At 48.9% G+C, this 21017-nt stretch overlaps 1 protein-coding gene across 2 annotated transcripts in view; it reads left to right on the plus strand.

Annotated features, from left to right (window-relative positions):
- The window catches only part of COL3A1 (collagen type III alpha 1 chain), a 107891-nt gene that overhangs the window by 80456 nt on the left and 6418 nt on the right, over nt 1-21017 (plus strand). For both annotated transcript variants that reach the window (XM_082223477.1, XM_082223478.1), the window contains 12 exons: nt 8154-8207; nt 9800-9907; nt 10009-10062; nt 11034-11087; nt 12631-12792; nt 14498-14605; nt 15563-15670; nt 16545-16598; nt 16962-17069; nt 18633-18686; nt 19427-19534; nt 20954-21007. In XM_082223477.1, coding sequence (XP_082079603.1) covers nt 8154-8207; nt 9800-9907; nt 10009-10062; nt 11034-11087; nt 12631-12792; nt 14498-14605; nt 15563-15670; nt 16545-16598; nt 16962-17069; nt 18633-18686; nt 19427-19534; nt 20954-21007 — 1026 coding nt within the window. The remainder of the gene's footprint in view (nt 1-8153; nt 8208-9799; nt 9908-10008; nt 10063-11033; nt 11088-12630; nt 12793-14497; nt 14606-15562; nt 15671-16544; nt 16599-16961; nt 17070-18632; nt 18687-19426; nt 19535-20953; nt 21008-21017) is intronic.

The raw sequence follows: 21017 nt of genomic DNA on the forward strand, positions 1-21017 counted from the left end.
ACTTCACATATAGTACTTTTGAGTGTTGGATTGCTTGCTTAGGGATCAATATATAATTGAAGGTGCTAGAATATAATTTCTTTTTGGCATGTATTTTAAAACTATACATGAAAGTAAATCAATCCCTCTTCTGTACTAAATTATATGCATAATCTCACAAATTTCACTACCAACCAATAGGAACCTGTACACATATTTCCCTCTCCTTTCCCTTCCCCCGCTGACATTTTACATTTACGCAAATTTAAGGAGCCATGATTTCAACATTACCCTATTCATTTTTCTTATAATAATCTATTATAAGATCTCTAGTGATCCATTTTAAACATTTAACTCTGCTGGTGGCATAAAATCGTGTAACTAAAATTGATGCCTAGCACACAGCACTGATTATCGACAAAATAAGCATCTTTAGCAAAGCAGTCTGGCCATGTAGATACGTACAAGAATATAATCAACGTTTATTTTTATTTATTTATTTTTCTTGCATTCATATCCCACCTTTCTTCCATCATGGAACCGAAGGTGACATACATGCATTTTATCAATCCTTCCCTATGAGGGAAATTAACCTTATTGTCCTATTTAAAATATTATTGATCATTTCCTAGCTGCTTGATAAATAATAGTTCATTATTAGAATGTCCATTTGTGGGTTTATTTAACTTTCCTGCCACACAGAGCACATTTGGACTCTTGAGAAACATGAAAATCTCACAGGGGGAGGGGAGGAATGCATGGCTTTCTTGCATTGGTATACAAAACAGATAAAGAAATAAGAAAGGAACTGAACACAGCAGGTGGGGAATGAGTCAATGTATAGGGCATTCAAGCAAAGTCTGGGTTTAGACGCTTGCTATCCTTTATAGCCACGTGGGTGGCGTTGTGGTTTAAATGCCACTGTGCCACTTGGACTTGCCAATCGGAAGGTCGGCGGTTCGAGACCCCATGATAGGGTGAGCGCCCGTTGCTCTGTCCCAGCTCCTGCCACCCTAGCAGTTCGAAAGCACGCAGTGCAAGTAGATAAAAAGGTATCGCTCTGGCGGGAAGGTAAACGGCATTTCTGTGTGCTGCTCTGGCTTCACCAGAAGCGGCTCAGTCATGCTGGCCGCATGACTCTGAAAAACTGTCTGCAGAAGCGGACAAACACCGGCTCCCTCGGCTTGTAAAGTGAGATGAGCGCCGCAACCCCAGAGTCATTCACGAATGGACTTAACTGTCAGAGGTCCCTTTACTTTTACCTATCCTTGATCAAGTCATCCCCATAAGAAGTTGCCAAGCTAACAAAACATAACCAGCTGTGAAAGGGTTCAAAACTTCTGCACACTTTCTTCGATGTTGTAAATAGTTTGACGTCTTGAGAGGAGAGAATAGGGGGATCCTGCAAATGCAGAATATCCGCAGACCAGAGCAGCTGAAATAGGAACAACATTAGAGCTGCCACCCAGTCCCAGCTCACATAGGACCAAGTCCGCCAGCGTTTACTTTATAAGAGTCTTTATTAAGTTACAGGTTTCATTTCCGAACTGCAGCGTGCAGCTCTACCCCTTCTGCCCTAGGTCGGCGAAGACCCGTCTGAGTCCCCGCCTCTTGCACACCAGCTTAATACCCTAGCCTTGCTCCACCTCCTTCGCCTCTCCCTACGTCTCTGGGTCCTTCTGCCCCCCTGGGCCTCCTCCCTTCTACTCTCCTCTGACGCTGACCCCCCTGATCCTTCTGCCTCCTTGCGGCGGGCTTTAGGACCTGGCTCACTCTCCGGGCTGCTTACTGCTCCAGCTTCCGCTGCATTTGAACTTGGCGCGCGCGCCCAACTCTCTACTTTCCTCTTAACCGTTGCCTCGCTCTCTGAGGAGGGCGTGACCACCCCTGACTCGTGCCCTCCCTCCTGCTGACAGCCTCCGGAACCCGATGCCTGGCTACCTTCCTCCCTGCTGCTCTCAGTCTTGAGCGTGGGTCCCGACTTCCAGCTGCTGCCGCCCTCAGTTATGAGCGTGGGTCCCGACTTCCAGCTGCTACTCTCTGAATCTCCTCTGTTCCCTTCCTCCTGGGGTGTCCCCCCGGATCCCCCCCTTGCTCTGCTCACTGGGGCTCCCTTTTGGGAGTCCTCTGACTCACTGCTTAGGCTTGGAGATCTCGGGTCGTCATCATCACTCATTTTCCCTTCGGATTCCTCCCCCTCGCTCTCTGCTTCCTCCCTTCTCTGCGTCTCTGCTCCTGAACCCCTGACATCCATCCCCCCCTCGAAGCCCCCCCTTCCCCCCTCCCCGCTTTCAGGTGTGGGTGCTGGGTGCTCCATCATCACGGGAGGGAATGCCGGATACAGTTCGCTCCCCGTGGTTGGCCGCCAACTGAAGACCTCCGAGTCTTCCTCCTCGCGGTCGCCGACGTTGACCTGTTCCGCTTCCATCTCTGTACCGCCGTGCTCGAACCCAAGGTCCTCCCCGAACACGTCCATGTCAGTCTCTGCGTCGGTCGCTCGACCTGGCATCTCCAGCCACTTCCGGCGCCATTGCTCCTCCGGTCGATCGTCCCACCAATACGAGGTGTCTGACGCCGAACCCGCCGGCGATCCTTCTGGGGAACGGGTGCTCAGTGCGGGTTCCCCGTCCGAGTCGAATCCATGGAACGTGCTGGAAGAAAGTGTGGGCGTGAACAGCCAGTCGTCGAAGAAGCTCGCTGGCATGGGTCTGTGTGGGAAAAGGGCATGAAACTCGTCCTTGAGCAGGGGTTCCTCCAAAGCGTAGTCTGGCACCCAGCTATTGGCGCTGGCCCGGGTGCCCTCTCTGGCTAGGAGGTATTCGACTCCCTCTTCCCCCCATCTGGAGTCCAAAATCTCCGTGACCTCGTTGATGGGGTCTTGCTGCGTCACCCCTCGCGTCTCCGTCCGCTCCCGGAACGGACTCGGTGCCGTCCCTGGCTCCTGGAATCTGTGAGGTGCCTTGTAGGGAGTGAGCACCGACCTGTGGAACACCGGATGCATTCTGGAACCCTCCGGCAGCGCCAGTCGGAAGGCTACCGGGTTGATCTGTGCTTCGACTTGGTACGGACCAATTTGCTTGTGCCCCAACTTCTTCTTGGCTAGTGACCTGGTCGGCACTGCGTGGGCTGCCAACCAGACCCAGTCTCCCACTTGGATCTCTTCGCCAACCCGCCTGTGCTTGTCAGCTTGCACCTTGTAGGCGTGCTTAGCTAGCTCCAGCTGCCGTCTGAGTTGATCGTGTACCGCCTGCAACTCTGACGCGAACGCGTCCGCCGTCTGTGGTTCTCCGCCCCCCACTCTCTCCCGTCCCGGGAAGGTTCTGGGATTCCTCCCATTGTTGGCGAAGAACGGCGTCACCCCTGTGGACACGTGCTTCGTGTTGTTGTAAGCGAACTCGGCGAGCGGCAGGTAATCCACCCAGGTCGCAGGTTGTTGATTGGCATAGCATCTCAGGTACTGCTGCATGATGGCATTGACCCTCTCTGCTTGCCCGTTGGTCTGCGGGTGTCTTGCTGATGCCAGATCGACCTTGACATTTAGAAAACTCATCAGCTTCTGCCAGAAATTCGAGACGAACTGGCGCCCGCGGTCGGACAGGATAGACCGCGGCAGACCATGCACTTTGAACACGTGATCCATGAACAGTTTGGCGGTTTGTTCCGCCGTGGCCACCTTCGCACACGGAATGAAATGTGCCATCTTGGTGAACAAGTCCACCACCACTAGTACAGCTGTCTTGCCTCTCGAGCTGGGTAGATCCGTAACAAAGTCCAGGGCCACTCTCTCCCACGGTTCAAACGGCGTTTGCAGCGGTTCCAGCAGTCCCGCCGGTGGTTTGTGCACCGGTTTGGCCCTCTGGCAGGTGTCGCACCTCGCAACGTAGTCCGCGACTTCCCCTCTCAGTCTGGGCCACCAAAAGTCCCTTGCGACTAATTCCACCGTTTTTTCCGTGCCAAAGTGCCCGGCCGTGGGTGCGTCGTGCAGCTGCTGCAGTACCCTGGCGCGAAGTTCGTCTCCCGGCACGTAGATGGCCCCTTTACGTAAGAGCAAGCCGTCTCGTATCTGGAACTCGTCGCCCTTCGCCGTGCCCTTGTGCACCTCTGCCATCTTCGCCTGCGCGAAGGAGTCGTCCTGCAACGCCCGCCGCACCGCATCCAGGTCTACTGTGGCTGAAGCGCATGCCCACGCTGTTGGCGCGAAGATGTGCATGGCTGCCGCTGGCGTCGCCTCTTCGAGGTATTGCGGTTTGCGGAACAGTGCATCCGCCATGACGTTGGTGTCGCCTGGGACGTACTCTATTCGGAAATTGAAGTCAGCAAAGAACTCCGCCCAACGTATCTGCCTCTGGTTCAGGAACCGAGCCGTGCGCCAGTGCTCCAGATTCTTGTGATCCGTGCAGACCTGCACCGTGTGCTTGGCGCCGATCAGGAAGTGCCTCCACGCCTTGAAAGCTGCATGAATGGCCAGCAACTCCCTGTCCCAGATGGTGTAGTTCTGCTCCGACTTGCTGAGCTTTCTGGAGTAGAACGCTCCCGGCCTCCAGACCCCCTGTGGGTCCCTTTGCAGCAGGACAGCTCCCACTGCTCTATCGGACGCGTCTGTCTCTACCCGCATCGGTCTGCTGGGGTCGATATGCAGCAGTTGCTCTTCCGACGCGAAGAGACGCTTGAGTGCCTGAAAGGACTGCTCCGCCTGCTCCGTCCAGATGAATTTCTTCTTCTTGGAGCTTAGCGTGTCCGTAATGGCCGCCGTCTGCATCGCGAACCCCTTGATAAACTTGCGATAGAAGTTGGCGAAGCCGACAAACCGCTGGACCTCCTTCCGATTGCGCGGGCTCTTCCAATCCAACACCGCTCGAACCTTGGCGCTGTCCATGGCTAGCCCCTTGTCCGACAACTTGTAACCCAAGAAATCCACCTCCGTCGTGTCGAACTGGCACTTCTCCAGTTTGGCGTACAGTCTATGCTGCTGCAGCCTCTTCAGCACCTCCCGAACATCTTGGTCATGGGCTTGCTGCGAGTCGGAGAATATCAGGATGTCATCCAGAAAGCAGACGCACTTCTTGTAAAGGAGTCCCGCCAACACATGATGCATGAAAGCTTGGAAACAGTGAGAACCGTTTTGCAATCCAAACGGCATCACTCTGTATTCGTAGGTGCCCAGAGGCGTGAACATGGCCGTCTTCCACTCATCGCCCTCCCTCATGCGGATGAGATTGTACGCACCTCGCAGGTCCAACTTGGTGAACACGCGTCCCTTGCGCACCGTCGCTAGTAGGTCGTCAATCCTGGGCATGGGGAAATCAGAAGGCTTGGTCATCTTGTTTAAGAGGCGAAAATCCACCACCAGTCTTTTTTGGGGCGTGTCCTTCTTCTTCACGAAGAAAACAGGACTGCCCCCTACTGCCCTGGACTCCCGGATGAAACCGCGCTGCAAATTGTGATCTATGAACTGTTTGAGTTCCTGTAATTCGTCCTCAGACATGGAATACAGCTTCCCTTTCGGCAGCGTCGCCCCTGGTAGGAGGTCAATCTTGCAGTCATATTGCCTGTGCGGTGGTAGCTTGTCAGCCTCTTTCTCGCAGAAGACCTCCAGAAAGTCTGCGTATTTGTGGGGGACTGCTTGCAACGTTCCCAACTGCAGTTGTGATTCCTCCTCCTCTCCCTCCTGTCTGGGCAGGATGCAGTGTTCTGCGCAATAAGAGGAGCCGAAGATCAGCTGTCTCTGGTACCAAGCCAGTGTCGGACTGTGCCTGTCCAGCCAACTCATGCCCAACACAATGGGCGTGTCCGACAGTTGGGTGACATTAAAACTGATGACTTCCCTGTGGTTGCCAAGGCGCATCACCATCGGTGGCGTTTGCTTCACCACCTGCCCCCCTAGCAACTCTCTGCCATCCACTGTGACGACTTGCAGGGGCAGAGTGGCAGGCAGTAGCTGTATAGCGTGCTGCTCCACAAAATCCTGCGCTATAAAGTCTGCGTTGCTTCCAGAATCCACAGAAAGCGGCACTTCGATAGTGACGCCATCGGGTAGCTGGAGAGATGCTGTGAGCTGCACTACTGGTTTGGGTGGGAGGGGGTCCGTGGGTTGCAAGATCGCTGGGGACTGCTTCACTGATGCGTCTGGCTGGGCCCCAGTGCCTCTGTCTCCAGCCAGACATCGTCGTTTCCCTGCTGTGGTTCTCCTTGCTGCGTTGCTGCAGTCACCATTGCTGAGGCTGCAGTGTGCTTGTGGAGCCTCCGGGGACACTCTTTCGCCAAATGGCCTGGATCCTCGCAGATGTAACACTTCCTGTTCCCTCTAGGAGGCTTCGCTTTCACTGCTGTCGGTGCTTGGGCTCTGGCTGCTGACTGAGCCCTTGCACCTCCAACCTCCATCGGTTCCCCTCCCCCTCCAGGCGGAGGTGTGGATTGCGCACGCGCTGCTTCTCTTGGAACGAAAGAGAAACTTCTCGCTGCTTCGCGCCCTCCACGTCCTTCATCTCTGCACCATGGACGTTCTTCCAGCCTCACCCCCACAGTCAGCGCCCTTTGGACCACCTCCTGCGTGCTTCGGGGCCTCTCCCCCCTTGCAATTTCATCCTTGACCGCAGAGCTTAGACCCTCCCAGAACAGGTCTCTGACAGGGGGCGAATCCCGGTCCCACTCTAAGGCACTGACCAGCGCAAAAAAGCGGGCGTGGTACTGCCGGACGCTTGCCCTCCCTTGTTTTAGTCCATGAATCTCCCGTCGGGCAAGATCCACATCAATAGTAGACAAAAAACACGCATCCATCGCTTTGATAAAGGCATCTGCATTCTGAAGCGCCGGATCTTTATCCCTCCACAAATTGCGTAGCCACGCTTTAGCATCCCCATGCAAATGGGATAGTATGAACCCCACTTTCTCTTCCTCATCTCTAAAGTCTTTTGCCAGCAGTTGCAGTGCGCACATTACGTCTGCTCGAAAATTGGGGTACTGTTGTAAATTCCCATCGAAGTGAGCCACAAGCCCTCCTGCTCTCCGTGCCAACCCAACCCCCTCCGGTCTGGGTCCTGGCTGCCCGTGTTTAACCCATGCTTCAAACCTGGCGTGGAGATCTCTGTAGGCGGCTGCCGCATCCTCCTCCCTCTTCTTGGATGCCAGTACCTCCGCGTTCAATTGGGTAACTGCCTGTTGCAGCGCTGCAACTGTCTCTGCTTCCGTCATCTCTGCTAAACGTCGTGAGCTTGCTCCCAAACACCGATCCCCTCCTCCAGCTGCCTCTCTCTCCGCTGCGAGATATCAGGTGTCCGAAGCTTTTACTGAGACGGGTCTTACTGTCAGAGCTGCCACCCAGTCCCAGCTCACATAGGACCAAGTCCGCCAGCGTTTACTTTATAAGAGTCTTTATTAAGTTACAGGTTTCATTTCCGAACTGCAGCGTGCAGCTCTACCCCTTCTGCCCTAGGTCGGCGAAGACCCGTCTGAGTCCCCGCCTCTTGCACACCAGCTTAATACCCTAGCCTTGCTCCACCTCCTTCGCCTCTCCCTACGTCTCTGGGTCCTTCTGCCCCCCTGGGCCTCCTCCCTTCTACTCTCCTCTGACGCTGACCCCCCTGATCCTTCTGCCTCCTTGCGGCGGGCTTTAGGACCTGGCTCACTCTCCGGGCTGCTTACTGCTCCAGCTTCCGCTGCATTTGAACTTGGCGCGCGCGCCCAACTCTCTACTTTCCTCTTAACCGTTGCCTCGCTCTCTGAGGAGGGCGTGACCACCCCTGACTCGTGCCCTCCCTCCTGCTGACAGCCTCCGGAACCCGATGCCTGGCTACCTTCCTCCCTGCTGCTCTCAGTCTTGAGCGTGGGTCCCGACTTCCAGCTGCTGCCGCCCTCAGTTATGAGCGTGGGTCCCGACTTCCAGCTGCTACTCTCTGAATCTCCTCTGTTCCCTTCCTCCTGGGGTGTCCCCCCGGATCCCCCCCTTGCTCTGCTCACTGGGGCTCCCTTTTGGGAGTCCTCTGACTCACTGCTTAGGCTTGGAGATCTCGGGTCGTCATCATCACTCATTTTCCCTTCGGATTCCTCCCCCTCGCTCTCTGCTTCCTCCCTTCTCTGCGTCTCTGCTCCTGAACCCCTGACAAGGAACAACATTAGAGGTGGTACTTTGCAAACTTCTGAGGTGATTTAATTGTATTACTCGTTGGCATTTTCAGGGTGATCGAGGAGAGCAAGGACCCCCAGGCCCCGCTGGCTTCCCTGGAGCTCCTGTAAGTACAAATATGCATAGATAGATAGATAGATAGATAGATAGATAGATAGATAGATAGATAGATACTTTTTTGTATTTTCCTAGTCTTTTCCCATAGATTTTAAGTACATCAGAAGATAATTATTACCCCTTTTTCACTCTCACCTGTGCATAGCAAGAGGAAGGCCACAGCTTCCTAGAAATATTGAACCTTCTAGTAAATTCAGGCAGTGAGTGCTAATAGAACTACAGTTGTACCTTGGAAGTCGAACGGAATCCGTACCGGAAGTCCGTTCAATTTCCAAAGCGTTCAACTTCCCAATCGCAGCTTCTGATTGGTTGCAGGAAGCTCCTGCAGCCAATCAGAAGCTGTGGAAGCCCCATCGGATGTTCGGCTTCCAGAAGAACATTCGAAAACCCGAACAGTCACTTCCGGTTTTTGATTGTTTGGGAGCCAAAACATTCGAGAACTAGGCTCTTTGAAAACCAAGCCACAGAAAGAAGAGAGAGGTTTCAGGGTTCTCTGTGAAACTTTGATATTTGTAGAAGTACAATAAATGTTTTAGAAACCAAAAACAGAAACGCCTAGCCATATGGACTGAGCATGCCCAGCAACCACAGAATCTAGGATAATTGTTGGAAAAGACCAACCGGAAAAGACTGGCTAAAACTCTGAACAACTGAGAAAATGGCTGCCTAGGACCCTGAACAGGAGCTCTGCTATTAGGATGAAGGATGCACAGCAAGCTTTTGGTGCACATCCACTTGTCTAATAGTAATCCAGATGTGTTTGCTTCTCCTTCTGCATCAAGTACACCTGGCGGCTGCTTTTTACAATATAGCGATTTAACAATGGAAAAACCTCAATGACATGTAAACAGCAATAACCCCCATAGTAAGGTCCTTGTGCCAAACAGAATTTGAGTGCTCCTCTGCTCACAGCAGAAGGCCCTGCTGCAACCAGTAGCTTCTTGAGGCGATTCTACCCTTCGCCCTGCACCGAGATTGCCTGTAACATCTTTTATAAGCAATAAATCCTGGAGCTGGAGAGCAGAACCAAGGAGGAATTGTGGTCTTTTGAAAAGCCCAGTCTTTGAGTGAAGTTGTCCGGGAAATAAATAAGACATTAGCTCTGTGCACACTACTTTGCGATAAGCATCTTGAATTGCATCTACAGTGAAACAAACATTGAGCTTGACAGGTGATTAAATTTGGATTCCAGCTTTCCCAAAGCACTCTTTAATAATAATAATAATAAAATTTTATTTATAGCCCGCCCTCCCCAGCCAAAGCCAAGCTCAGAGAGGCTTTCTACCAGAATCATCCATGACAGGATTTGCAGCCCCCGCAAAAAAGCAGGGGAGCAGGACTCAATAGCTACTGTTAGCTCTCATTATTCACCTCCTAATCAGTCATAATTATATCTCATTGGTGCTATTTTTCTAGAAAAAGAGGTGCTGGAACTCCCTTGTTCTCTTTTAATGGCAATGGTGCCTACCTGAGAAGTGCTGTAACTGAGTTCTGGCAAGTTCTGGCTGGGAAAAAAGAAATCCCGTGTCTCCTACTGATAATAATGTTGATGTTTAACATGCACATCTTACTTTTCTATAGGGACAAAATGGAGAACCTGGTGGAAAAGGAGAGAAAGGCCCTTCTGGTGAGCGTGGTGAACCTGGAGCCCCAGGTGCTGCTGGTCCGTCCGGAGGCCCTGGAGCACCCGTAAGCATAGATATCCTAATCTAATGTTTCTGAAGTCAATGTATTGCTGGTCTGCATTTTCCTTCTGGCATTATGATGTATCGTTCTCATATCCTGTCTAGGGTCCAGCCGGTCCCCCAGGAGGAAAAGGAGAGCGAGGGTCACCAGGCCCAGTAGTGAGTATTGTTTTTTCAGTCTCTCCTTTGTCAGTAGGCAATGCTGATGCATGTTCCAGTCCCAGTCAGATGCAAGTAGTTGCACTTGCTCAAGTATCTAAGAGAAGCATGCTGGATTCCCCTGACATAGATAAATAAGAAAGTAGTTTAGGTGCGACATGCTTTGGTTCACCTGGCCTGAAAGCTCTAATTGACAAAAGTACCGTATTCTGATGCATGCTTTGACATACTCCAAGGGCCGTCTGGCAGTTCCCTTGCTGTGAAAAGTGAAGCTACAGGAAACCAGGCAGAGGGCCTTTTTGGTAGTGGCACACCTTCCCATCAGATGTCAAGGAGATGAGTAACTATATAAGCTTTAGAAGACATCTGAAGGCAGCCCTACATAGGAAAGCTTTTTAATGTGTAATGTTGTATTGTGTTTTGTTATATGATGGAAGCTACCCAGAGTGGCTGAGGTAACCAGTCAGATGGACGGGGTACAAATAATAAAAATGATTATTATTTAGTTAGACCAGCCCATCCATTGTAAAATGTTGACCTCCTGTTCTTACGTGGAGATAAAATGGAAATGCATTCATATCTTTTCACAACATGGCTACATATTGCACAAAGGTGCTCTAGCATTGGTCTCTTAATATATATCTGCCAACAGAGGACAATGCTTTCTGCATCTGATGAAGTCCAGAAAGGTTCTGCTGCAATACCTCTAGGAGTCTTTAGGTTGCCATAATAATCTTGTGTTTCCAGACCTGTTTCTGACAGGCACATTCACCATATAAATATCAGTTAGTTGCCATGTAAAAAATGTGGTTATTTTTCACTCTCATGTAGTAACTTCCAACATAGTCATCCAAGTAGATGATTTAATTATGTACTTAAGGATATTTCAGTCCCTTGAATTCTGCTTTTCGGTATTTGAAGATACTAGTGTTTTATGACCTGTTAACTTGAGCATCACTTATATTTTTCAGGGTCAGGCTGGCTTTCCTGGTACTCGTGGCTTACCTGGCCCTCCAGGCAACAGTGTAAGAATACCTACCATTTCCTAATCCTTTCCATGCTACTAATGTCTCCAGTTGCCTTTGAGTTCTCAAGTGGCCAGGGATGAGTGCCCAGCTCCATGGACATGAATTTACTTGCCCATAGGTTGAGCACATATTGCTTGTGAAGTCTTAATCTACTGGTTTTTGTTTTGATAAATTATAAAACTATCTTCCTGATGGAGAAACACCAACCTGCCCCAAACTACAGAGCTTCCAATATTGCCTGCTTAGGTTCTTCCAGACTCACCTACATCAGAGCTATAAGGAAGAAACCTCTGGGTGGAATTCAGGGTCACACTCAGGCCAGCAGCTGATGTGCCTCTTCGTGACTCCTTGTGCTTAAATCCTACCCAATGCCTTCTCCTCACAAGTTGTGACATATGTCTATGTATCAGGCCCAACAACCCCATGTAATCCACTAAGTGAAAAGCGAATCTTCTCAACCAAAGGCCAGTTGTGGTTATGAGTCAAATTCCTTCTGGCTCTGAAAACCAGCAGCCGCTCAATGCCTCAGTGGAAGACTCTAAACCAAGGGATGGAGGGCTGCAAAACTGGCCCATGATGTGTGAAAGAGGTGAGTGGTGGGCTGCCCTGCCCTGTTAAACGGCCTGCCACTCCAACCACCTCCCAAGAACCTGTTGGCCTCTATGAGAGGTAAAAAATCTCAGCGATGGAACTGGGAGGCCATGGTGGCATCTGTGCCACCCTGCAAACTTTCTCCAGGCCATTGCTCCTTTCCTTTGCTCCTATGCCACCTGGTTTGAGATCATGCTGTCGCCAGTGTGGTGTGGTGGTTAAGAGCGGTAGACTCGTAATCTGGTGAACCGGGTTCGCTTCCCCGCTCCTCCACATGCAGCTGCTGGGTGACCTTGGGCTAGTCACACTTCTCTGAAGTTTCTCAGCCCCACTTACCTCACAGAGTGTTTGTTGTGAGGGAGGAAAGGAAAGGAGAATGTTAGCCGCTTTGAGACTCCTTCAGGTAGTGATAAAGCAGGATATCAAATCCAAACTACTACTACTACTACTACTACTATTCTTCTTCTTCTTCTTCTTCTTCTTCTTCTTCTTCTTCTTCTTCTTCTTCTATATAACAAAATGTCCTTTTGCAACTTGGCTTGAACTAAAGCCTAGCTGCGAAGAACAATTCCTGCAACTGGATCCAAGCAAGACTTAGGACAAGGAATAAATACATTTTTAATAATAATAATAATAATAATAATAATAATAATAATAATAATGATGATGATGATGATGATGTTTGTGTTCTGCTAGCAAACCCACCCCCCATTTGCTATTATGTTGTTCATCCATAGTCTGCTTTACTCTCAAAGCATCTCTTCTTTTTATGAGTTACTTTTGAATGTGTTCATAGAGCACAATTCAATCCATCTTGAAGGGTGGCAAGTCTAAATCAAGGAGGTCTATCTCCTTTGCACATATCATAAATTCTCCATTATTTTGGTATTCTAAGAGTGTTGATTCAAATACTGTATGTCAAGCATCACTTTCAAATATTGACTCCTAGGGTAACCCAGGACTTCCTGGCAATGCGGGTCCCCCAGGCAAGGATGGCCCTCCGGGCCCAGCTGGTTCTACTGGTCCTGCTGGTGGCCCAGGAGCTGCTGGTCCCAAAGGTGAGCCTGGCCCACCAGGTGAAAAAGGTCCGGCAGGTGTAAAAGGAGAACCAGTAAGTACATTATTTGGGAGTCTATAAAACAGAGTTAAAAATATTCGGTGAAAGATTACTGTTTTCCTGTGACGTCTTACTTCTGATACGTAAAAATTACAAATGCAGTGATTACACTGATCTGTTGTGGGTGTGTAATAAATTAGGACCAATCTTTACAGCTAGTCGTAGCAGCTCTTCTTCTTAATCAATGCATTACCTTGCCTGCATGTCAAAATGGCTGCTCATCACTCTCCCGGGGGTGGGGGACAGTTGCAGCCCCTTACTCTTGGCCTCCTTCCTCTGATGGCTTAGGCACAGGCCATTGAAGGGGAATTCCCCATGGCCAGTGGGAGTTCAGGGGCGGTCTTCCTGCCCATGACACCGTCTTCAAACAGGCCAATCAGTGGCCCCACCTGGAGGGCAGTGCCTTGCTGTCTGGCTGGCTATTGGCTGCTGTCTCCTCTAGTCTGGAAGCAAGGCTTAAAAGGCTAGCTGCATGGAGATTTAACAGCGCTACAAAAAAAAATTTCATTTACTTAAGTTTTTGTTAACACTCTTCAAATGGTAAGGAGTAAACATACACATTCCTGCCAACGTAGCAGTTCGAAAGCACATCAAAGTGCAAGTAGATAAATAGGTACTGCTCCGGCGGGAAGGTAAACAACGTTTCCGTGCGCTGCTCTGGTTTGCCAGAAGCGGCTTAGTCATGTTGGCCACATGTCCCGGAAGCTGTACGCCAACTCCCTTGGCCAATAAAGCGAGATGAGCGCCACAACCCCAGAGTCGGTCACGACTGGACCTAATGGTCCGGGGTCCCTTTAGCTAAACATACACATTGTTTTATCTATATCACAGGATTGGATCATGGTTTTTGATCCTAGTTTTCAGGGCAAGCTCAAATCATAGTTTGCCAGTTCACATTAAATGGTAAACTATGGTTGGCCTCAAACCAGGAAATGAGGGAAGGATTTCCCAGGCTCATGGACAGGAGAATACTTCAAGCTCGATGTTTCTGCCAGGGTCATTCACATAGCGCCAAACTATGGTTCTGCATTATGCCTCAACCATTCCTCTGTGTCTTAGAAATGGAACAACTCAGAATGTAGAAAGTATCCCCCCCCCTTTAAACATAATTGGTGAGAGGCAAGACTTTAAGTCAGCCTTCCTCAATTTTTGGGTTCCTCAATGTTGTTGATCAGCCCCAGACATCTGGATAAATGGCACAGGATTGTGGGCAAGCAGTCCAACAACATCTGGGGACCTAAGATTGGATTATTCATTATCTGGCTCTAAAAGCCTTAGCGAAAGTTTTATCAGAACACTATTTCTAAGAAATATGGAGGCCCATAATCGTGCCAGGGGCCCATGGGTCCATTTGCTCACTGGAGAAGCTGTTATGGCACCGCACAAACACTGCAACCAAGCACACACCACACTTAATGAGGAGAGGGAGACCTCGTGAGTGTCAGGGAAGATGGTCTCCATTATGCTCTGCAAGGCATGGAGTGCATTTTCATCTGTACCATCTCTGCTCAGCTGAGCATGTTCTGCAATAGAAACCTTCTCCCCCGTCCCCCCAGCTACACATATCTCAGTAAGCTTCAAAAGCCATTTTCTGCATCTGTATTTGTTGGTCTGGGGAAAATATTTATTGTCCAAGGCGATAAATACAATCAGTAAATAAATCCCATAAACAAATTTGTTTCTGTATTTCTCTTCATAGGGTTTTCCAGGTCCTTCAGGATTGGGTGGCATACCTGGGCAACGTGGTTCTGTAGGGCTGCCCGGCCCGAGAGGTCCATCTGGTGCCAATGGCGCACCTGGCGGAAAGGTAAGGCATTATTCTGCTACTTTTAATTCTCCAAATTATTTAACAGAACAAACGTTTTGTGTTTTTAGAAATTAGGTCTTGAAGTGATTGTGTGTGTGTGTGTGTGTGCTTCGTAAAGAAATGTGCGAGAAAGCTGTTTTGTGGACAAGTCTCCAGTGATCGGTGATTTCCTCCAGAGTTATAAAACATATAATTCCATTTTCGTGTCAGTATCTGCAGTTTTGTGGTAATATAAGGTGACATTATGTCAGTGATGGTCAGTGTGGTGGGAGAGATGGTAGTAATCACTTGTCTTCACAGAATAGAGTCCAAGGAAGAACAAGCTTAATTATTTACTGACAGATGCAATGCAATACTGCTGGAGGCAGGAAGTGGCTGGGTCAGCTCCATGGGGGCAGCTTTTGACTAGCCAGCAGCTTTCAATATGGGTGCAAGCTGGTATAATTAGCCGGCATCAAGGGAATGAGAGGTTCCCCCCCCCCTCCCCCGGTAGTTTTGGAGTTTGCTTATGATGGGCAGAAATGTTATTGAGCCCTTTTGCATATCCCATTGCTTTAAAGCTCTTGCCACCTCTCTACCCCTGTAGCAATGAACGGACCACATACTCAAGTAAATTTAAAAGCTTTACTTACTAACTCCTAAGGTCTGATTCATGCATTGTTCCTCGCAGCAGCAAGGAGAACACAGGTAGATTACTCTTGGGTGCCTAATACAGCATATAGTTTCAAACATGCAAGTTCAGATCCGTCCGTCTTGGTGGATTACATAGTGAGAAGAGAGAGTGAGGAATAGGAAAAAAAGCAGCTTCACTTTCTCCCTCGAGAAGAGGTTTGACCTAGCTGAGTCTAGGAACAGCTCTCTATGGCCTTAACTTCTTCATGCCTACAATAGCTCACATTTAGCAGGGTTTTTTAAAAATGTCAGTATGTCATTAATCCATCTGTTTTTCCATTGCAGGGTGAAGATGGCAAACCAGGATCCAATGGTAGCCCAGGAGAACGAGGACCTCAAGGTCCACCAGGTCCAATGGGCCTCAATGGAGCACCCGGAGAACCAGGCAGAGACGTATGGAAAGAATTTCATCTTCGTTCTATCCTAGGGATAAACACACACTGCATGTAGAAATTTTGCCCACCTAAAATGAGACAAATTAGCCTCATTCAAACATCCTGTTGTACATCCTAGTACAGAGACTAGGAAAGACTTGGTCTTCCTTCTGTGGGAAGCTGGATACTGGTTTGCACCCATGCATGCGCATTGCTTGATTTCTTTGAATTTGATTACTATACAAGACAAATGCCCTTACTTCCTGGGAGACCCATTTGTTGCTGTCACGTGGGTTGGAGGGAGAGCTGGACAAGCTTCCTCTAGTGTGCCTGAGTGACTGTTGCTTGACTGTAGCACTGCTTATTTGGCACCCCTGTGGCCAGTCAGCTGCAACAGCCAGCCTTCTGGGGGCAGAGACTCCAAGCAGACCAGAGAAAGAACCTGTCCAAACTGGTCTATGCCTAGACATTAAAGGCTTATTTGCACATCTTTGTGCTTGGTTTCTCTTCACGTGATTATGGTTTAATTCAGACTCACAGCTGAACATAAGACCAGTTTCAATGAAAAGCATTGTGTCAGAGGTAGCATGGAAGTTTAATGTGTGATTCCCTATTCAGGCACGCATATCAGCATGTGGTACTGTGTTCCTCTTCATGTGTGATGTGTGGGAAATCCCTTTATGAGTGAGCAATCTCAGAAAAGCAGCAGCAGCCTCTTTTGACATGCCATTATGACCACGATAATTTCAAAGTTAAACTCTTGGTGGAAATATCACTCCAGAGCTAAATCTTTCCGCAATGTTAAAGGATTTCTTTTAAGAAATCCAGTCTTTCCCTTTGCTTCAACCTGTTTATACTTATATTTAAAGCCTTCTTTCACCCTTATTTCTCAGGGTAACCCTGGATCAGATGGTTTACCAGGTCGTGATGGGTCTTCAGGACCAAAGGTGAGAAGCAACTTAACCAAGGTGGTCATGTGTGCTCTTTCAGATCCCAGTGATTGTGGTTGCTACTGCTAGTCCTAATCAATACAGTGGAACTTGGTTCTTGAACTCAATCCATTCGACTTCCAAAATGTTGACAAACCAAGGCGTGTGAACAATGGCAACAGCCAAAACGGATGTTCGGCTTCTGAAAAACGTTCGCAAACCAGAAAACTTACTTCCAGGTTTGTGGCGTTCGGGAGCCGATTTGTTTGTCAACTAAGGCGTTCGGGAACCAAGGTACCACCGTACTAGCATTTGACTGTGTTTATGGTCATTTAGAAAATTAAATGAATTCCTCACGTTGGCCATTTGTTGTCTCCTCAGGGTGATCGTGGTGAAAATGGTTCTCCTGGTTTGCCAGGGGCTCCGGGTCATGTGGGTCCCCCAGGTAATACTGGTCCAGCTGGGAAATCAGGCGAGAGAGGACATCCAGTAAGTATGAAAACAGTGCTGCCTTCCTATGTTTCCTTACTAGCATCTATGTGATAGTAAACTAGCAGGGTATTAACAGTATGCTATGCTTTTTCCACCTCCGTCTGACACCACAAGGAAGCGGGGAACCCATCAGCAATACCACAGCGAGGAAGGCACCTTCCCAAGAGATTTACCGTATTTTTCGCTCTATAGGACACACCCGACCATAGGACGCACCTTGTTTTAGAGGGGGAGAACAAGGAAAAAAATTCTCCCCCTCTCTGCTCAGTGCCCCTTCGGCGAAGCAGCAGGAGAAATGGAGCCCCTTCCATTTCTCCTCCTGCTTCACTGAAGGGGCGCTGCACAGCTATCCCTCTCTACTGAAGCCAGAAGAGTCTTGCTCTCCCGGCTTCAGCGAAAGGAACCCGAAGCCTTCGGAGTGCAGCGCGAGTTCCCGCTGTGCTCGGAAGGCTTCAGGCAGCTATCCCTGAAGCCTGGAGAGCAAGAGGGGTCGGTGTGCACCGACCCCTCTCGGTCTCCAGGCTTCAGCGAAAGCAACGCAAAGCCTCCGGAGCGTGGAGGGAGCGCTCCCTCTGCGCTTCGGAGACTTCGTGTTGCTATCGCTGAAGCCAAGGAGCCTGCATTCGCTCCATAGGACGCACACACATTTCCTCTTCATTTTTGGAGGGGAAAAAGTGCGTCCTATAGAGCGAAAAATATGGCACCTTGCCCGTTTAGTGGATTTTCTTTGGGTGAATTGCTTCGAGTCGATCCCACTAACTAGCAATTGGGGGGGGGGAAGCCTTATCAAAACAGGAATTTTCAAAATGATTGAGTTATTTGTAATGTCATTTCCTTTGAAATGCTGAAAACAGTGGGAGGTGACCATGTGTCATACTCTAGTGCTCTAGTACAGAATTTCCTCCACTGAAACAACTTGAATTTGGTTTATTCAATGACCTACTGCCATTTTTCCCGATGAAAAGCCACTCCAAGTTAAATCCAGGGGCATACACAAACATGACCTGAGTGCACTGTGAAAAACTGTGCTGCCTACAAAGTGTTATTTTTCTAGAACAAGAGGTGCCGGAATGCACCATGAATCCCTCCTTTTTCTCTTATACAGTGGTACCTCAGGTTAAGTACGGGTTAAGTACAGAGGTCCATTCTTAACCTGAAACTGTTCTTAACCTAAAACACCACTTTACTTTATGGGGTCTCCTGCTGCCGCTGTGCTGCCACTGCACAATGTCTGTTCTCATCCTGAAGCAAAGTTCTTAACCCGAGGTACTATGTCTGGGTTAGCGGAGTCTGTAACCTGAAGCGTCTGTAACCCGAGGTACCACTGTAATGGCAACGGCACCCACCTGAGAGCTGAGTTCCAATTAGTTCTGGCTGAAAAAAGCCCTGAGCATAAATGTGTTGTTTTTTAAAAATGGAAGTGATGTTTGTTCATTATGTTTGCTAATATATTTGGGAGCTTGGGATGTGAATGTTTTCTCTGTTTTGTGACACATCCAGTTTATAGCCAGAAAATCGATTCTCGGCATAGACATAATCCTGTGTTGTTGTTTGTTACAGGGACCTGCTGGTCCAGTCGGCCCTGCTGGCCCTGCCGGTGCCCGTGGTGCTCCCGTAAGTCTCTGCTTCAGAACTTTGCATGTATGTGTCCAGGGGAGCTGTCTACCAGCTCCATCTGGTATGCAGGCTGAGACCCTACCTGCCTGCAGACTGTCTCGCCAGAGTGGTGCATGCTCTAGTTATCTCTCGCTTGGACTACTGCAATTCGCTCTATGTGGGGCTACCTTTGAAGGTGACCCGGAAACTACAACTAATCCAGAATGCGGCAGCTAGACTGGTGACTGGGAGCGGCCGCCGAGCCCATATAACACCGGTCTTGAAAGACCTACACTGGCTCCCAATACGTTTCTGAGCACAATTCAAAGTGTTGGTGCTGACCTTTAAAGCCCTAAACGGCCTCGGCCCAGTATACCTGAAGGAGCGTTTCCACCCCCATTGTTCAGCCTGGACACTGAGGTCCAGCACCAAGGGCCTTCTGGCGGTTCCCTCACTGCGAGAAGCCAAGTTACAGGGAACCAGCCAGAGGGCCTTCTCGGTAGTGGCGCCCGCCCTGTGGAATGCCCACCCACCAGATGTCAAAGAGAAAAATAACTACCAAACTTTTAGAAGACATCTGAAGGCAGCCCCGATAGGTTATTTTATTTTAGTGTTTTGTTGGAAGCTGCCCAGAGTGGCTGGGGAAACCCAGCCAGATGGGCGGGGTACAAATAATAAATTATTATTATTATATTACTAGTTCTCATTAAACCCAAGTATACTCTTATGAAAACTCTTTGTCAATATGCTTCTAAAAGGGCCCTGCGGGTGCACGTGGTGACAAAGGTGAAGCCGGTGAACGTGGCAACAATGGGATGAAGGGCCACCGAGGATTCCCTGGTAACCCCGGACCCCCTGGTCCAAGTGTAAGTTTGCAGAACTCTCCTGCCTTCCTTGCGTAAGAGGGGGGAAATGCTGTATTTTTTTCATGACCCCAGTGTTTAGCACAATATGTAACTTTGACAAGAACGAAAAGTATCACAAGTGATCCCTACAGTGCCTGGATTATCCACCAAATGATGTACAATTTAATGTTTTGGCAGAGGAAACCAGGAGTGATTTTGCAGGTGTTTCGTGGAGGAAACATGCCTAGCAATATCACTTGGGAATATAATGATTTCATTTTTGTAGGAGTAAAGTTGAACCTTATGGGATATCCCAGTATCCTTGGCAGCAATGCATGAGAGAACCTCCTTACTGTTTTGTTACTGGCATTAATAGACCACTCATTTATGGGTAGGTCACATTCAAAACAACAAAGAAATAAAAAAATGGCATTTCAGTTTTCTGATACCCCATATGCTCAATGGCTCTAAGCCAGAGGAAGTTTGTTGTACTTAAGCCTCCTTGAAATCCGTGTAAAACATGGAATTGTGTCATGGATTTCAATAGGACTTAAGTCCAGCTAACATTATTTGATCAGTGGAGCCAATGCTGAAATCAATAGATAATCTCTGAGTAACCTACCTTTAAAGCGACTGGTACCACCTATATTCTAGAATGGAAGCATTCAAGTTGTATTTAATTCCGAGAACATTTAGCTTCTAAACCATGCACATTAACATAGCTTATGGTCCCATACAAAACTGTAATAATGAAAACAGAGAACCATTTTATTTATATTTGACCCGGCCAGTGTAATAGCTCAGAGGTGGGGATCTTTTTCTGGCTGTCAAGCTAGCTTGTTGTCTCCCCACCCCAGTGGGTCACATTTGACAGCTATGCAAGGCCACCCACCTGTCAGTCACATGAGGTCATGATGGTGTCAGGTGATGCTGCACTTTGAAGCCCTGATTTTCGGGACGTCAAAGTGCAGCACAGAGCTGCCGGAAAGCCCTTTAGCAAACATCCCTGCACTGCTATTTGAATCTCTAGGTTTCAGAGATTGGAAGAGCAGTGCTGTGAGGGAGAAGCTCTATCCCATGGAAACTACTTTCCCCTCCTGGAGCAAGGCATAAATCCACCCATCTCAGCTGGATGAGCAGGGGAAGCATGCCTTGCTGCAGCAAATGAACAATCGGGATTTCAATTTAAGCTCCCAGTTTGTACCCTTGCTTGTCCCATACCTGATGTCATGCATCTGATATCTAGAGAGGTTCTACCTTTGGAGTTTGATGTTCCAGTTAACATGCATGCCGAATAGCTGTAGATATATATATATATATTCATCTTCTATGGATTGCCAGATCTTGTAGTGAGTGCAACAATACAGGTGTTCCAATGTAAAGAAAAGAATGTAAAAACTGGATTTTACTAGATCTACATCATTATTATTTTTTTGACAGGGTGCACTGGGTCCCCAAGGTCCAAGTGGAAGCCCAGGACCTGCTGGTGCAAGAGTAAGTAACC

Source organism: Podarcis vaucheri (genome assembly GCF_965113315.1).
Source record: "Podarcis vaucheri genome assembly, chromosome: 1".
In the NCBI taxonomy this organism is placed as follows: Eukaryota; Metazoa; Chordata; class Lepidosauria; order Squamata; family Lacertidae; genus Podarcis; species Podarcis vaucheri.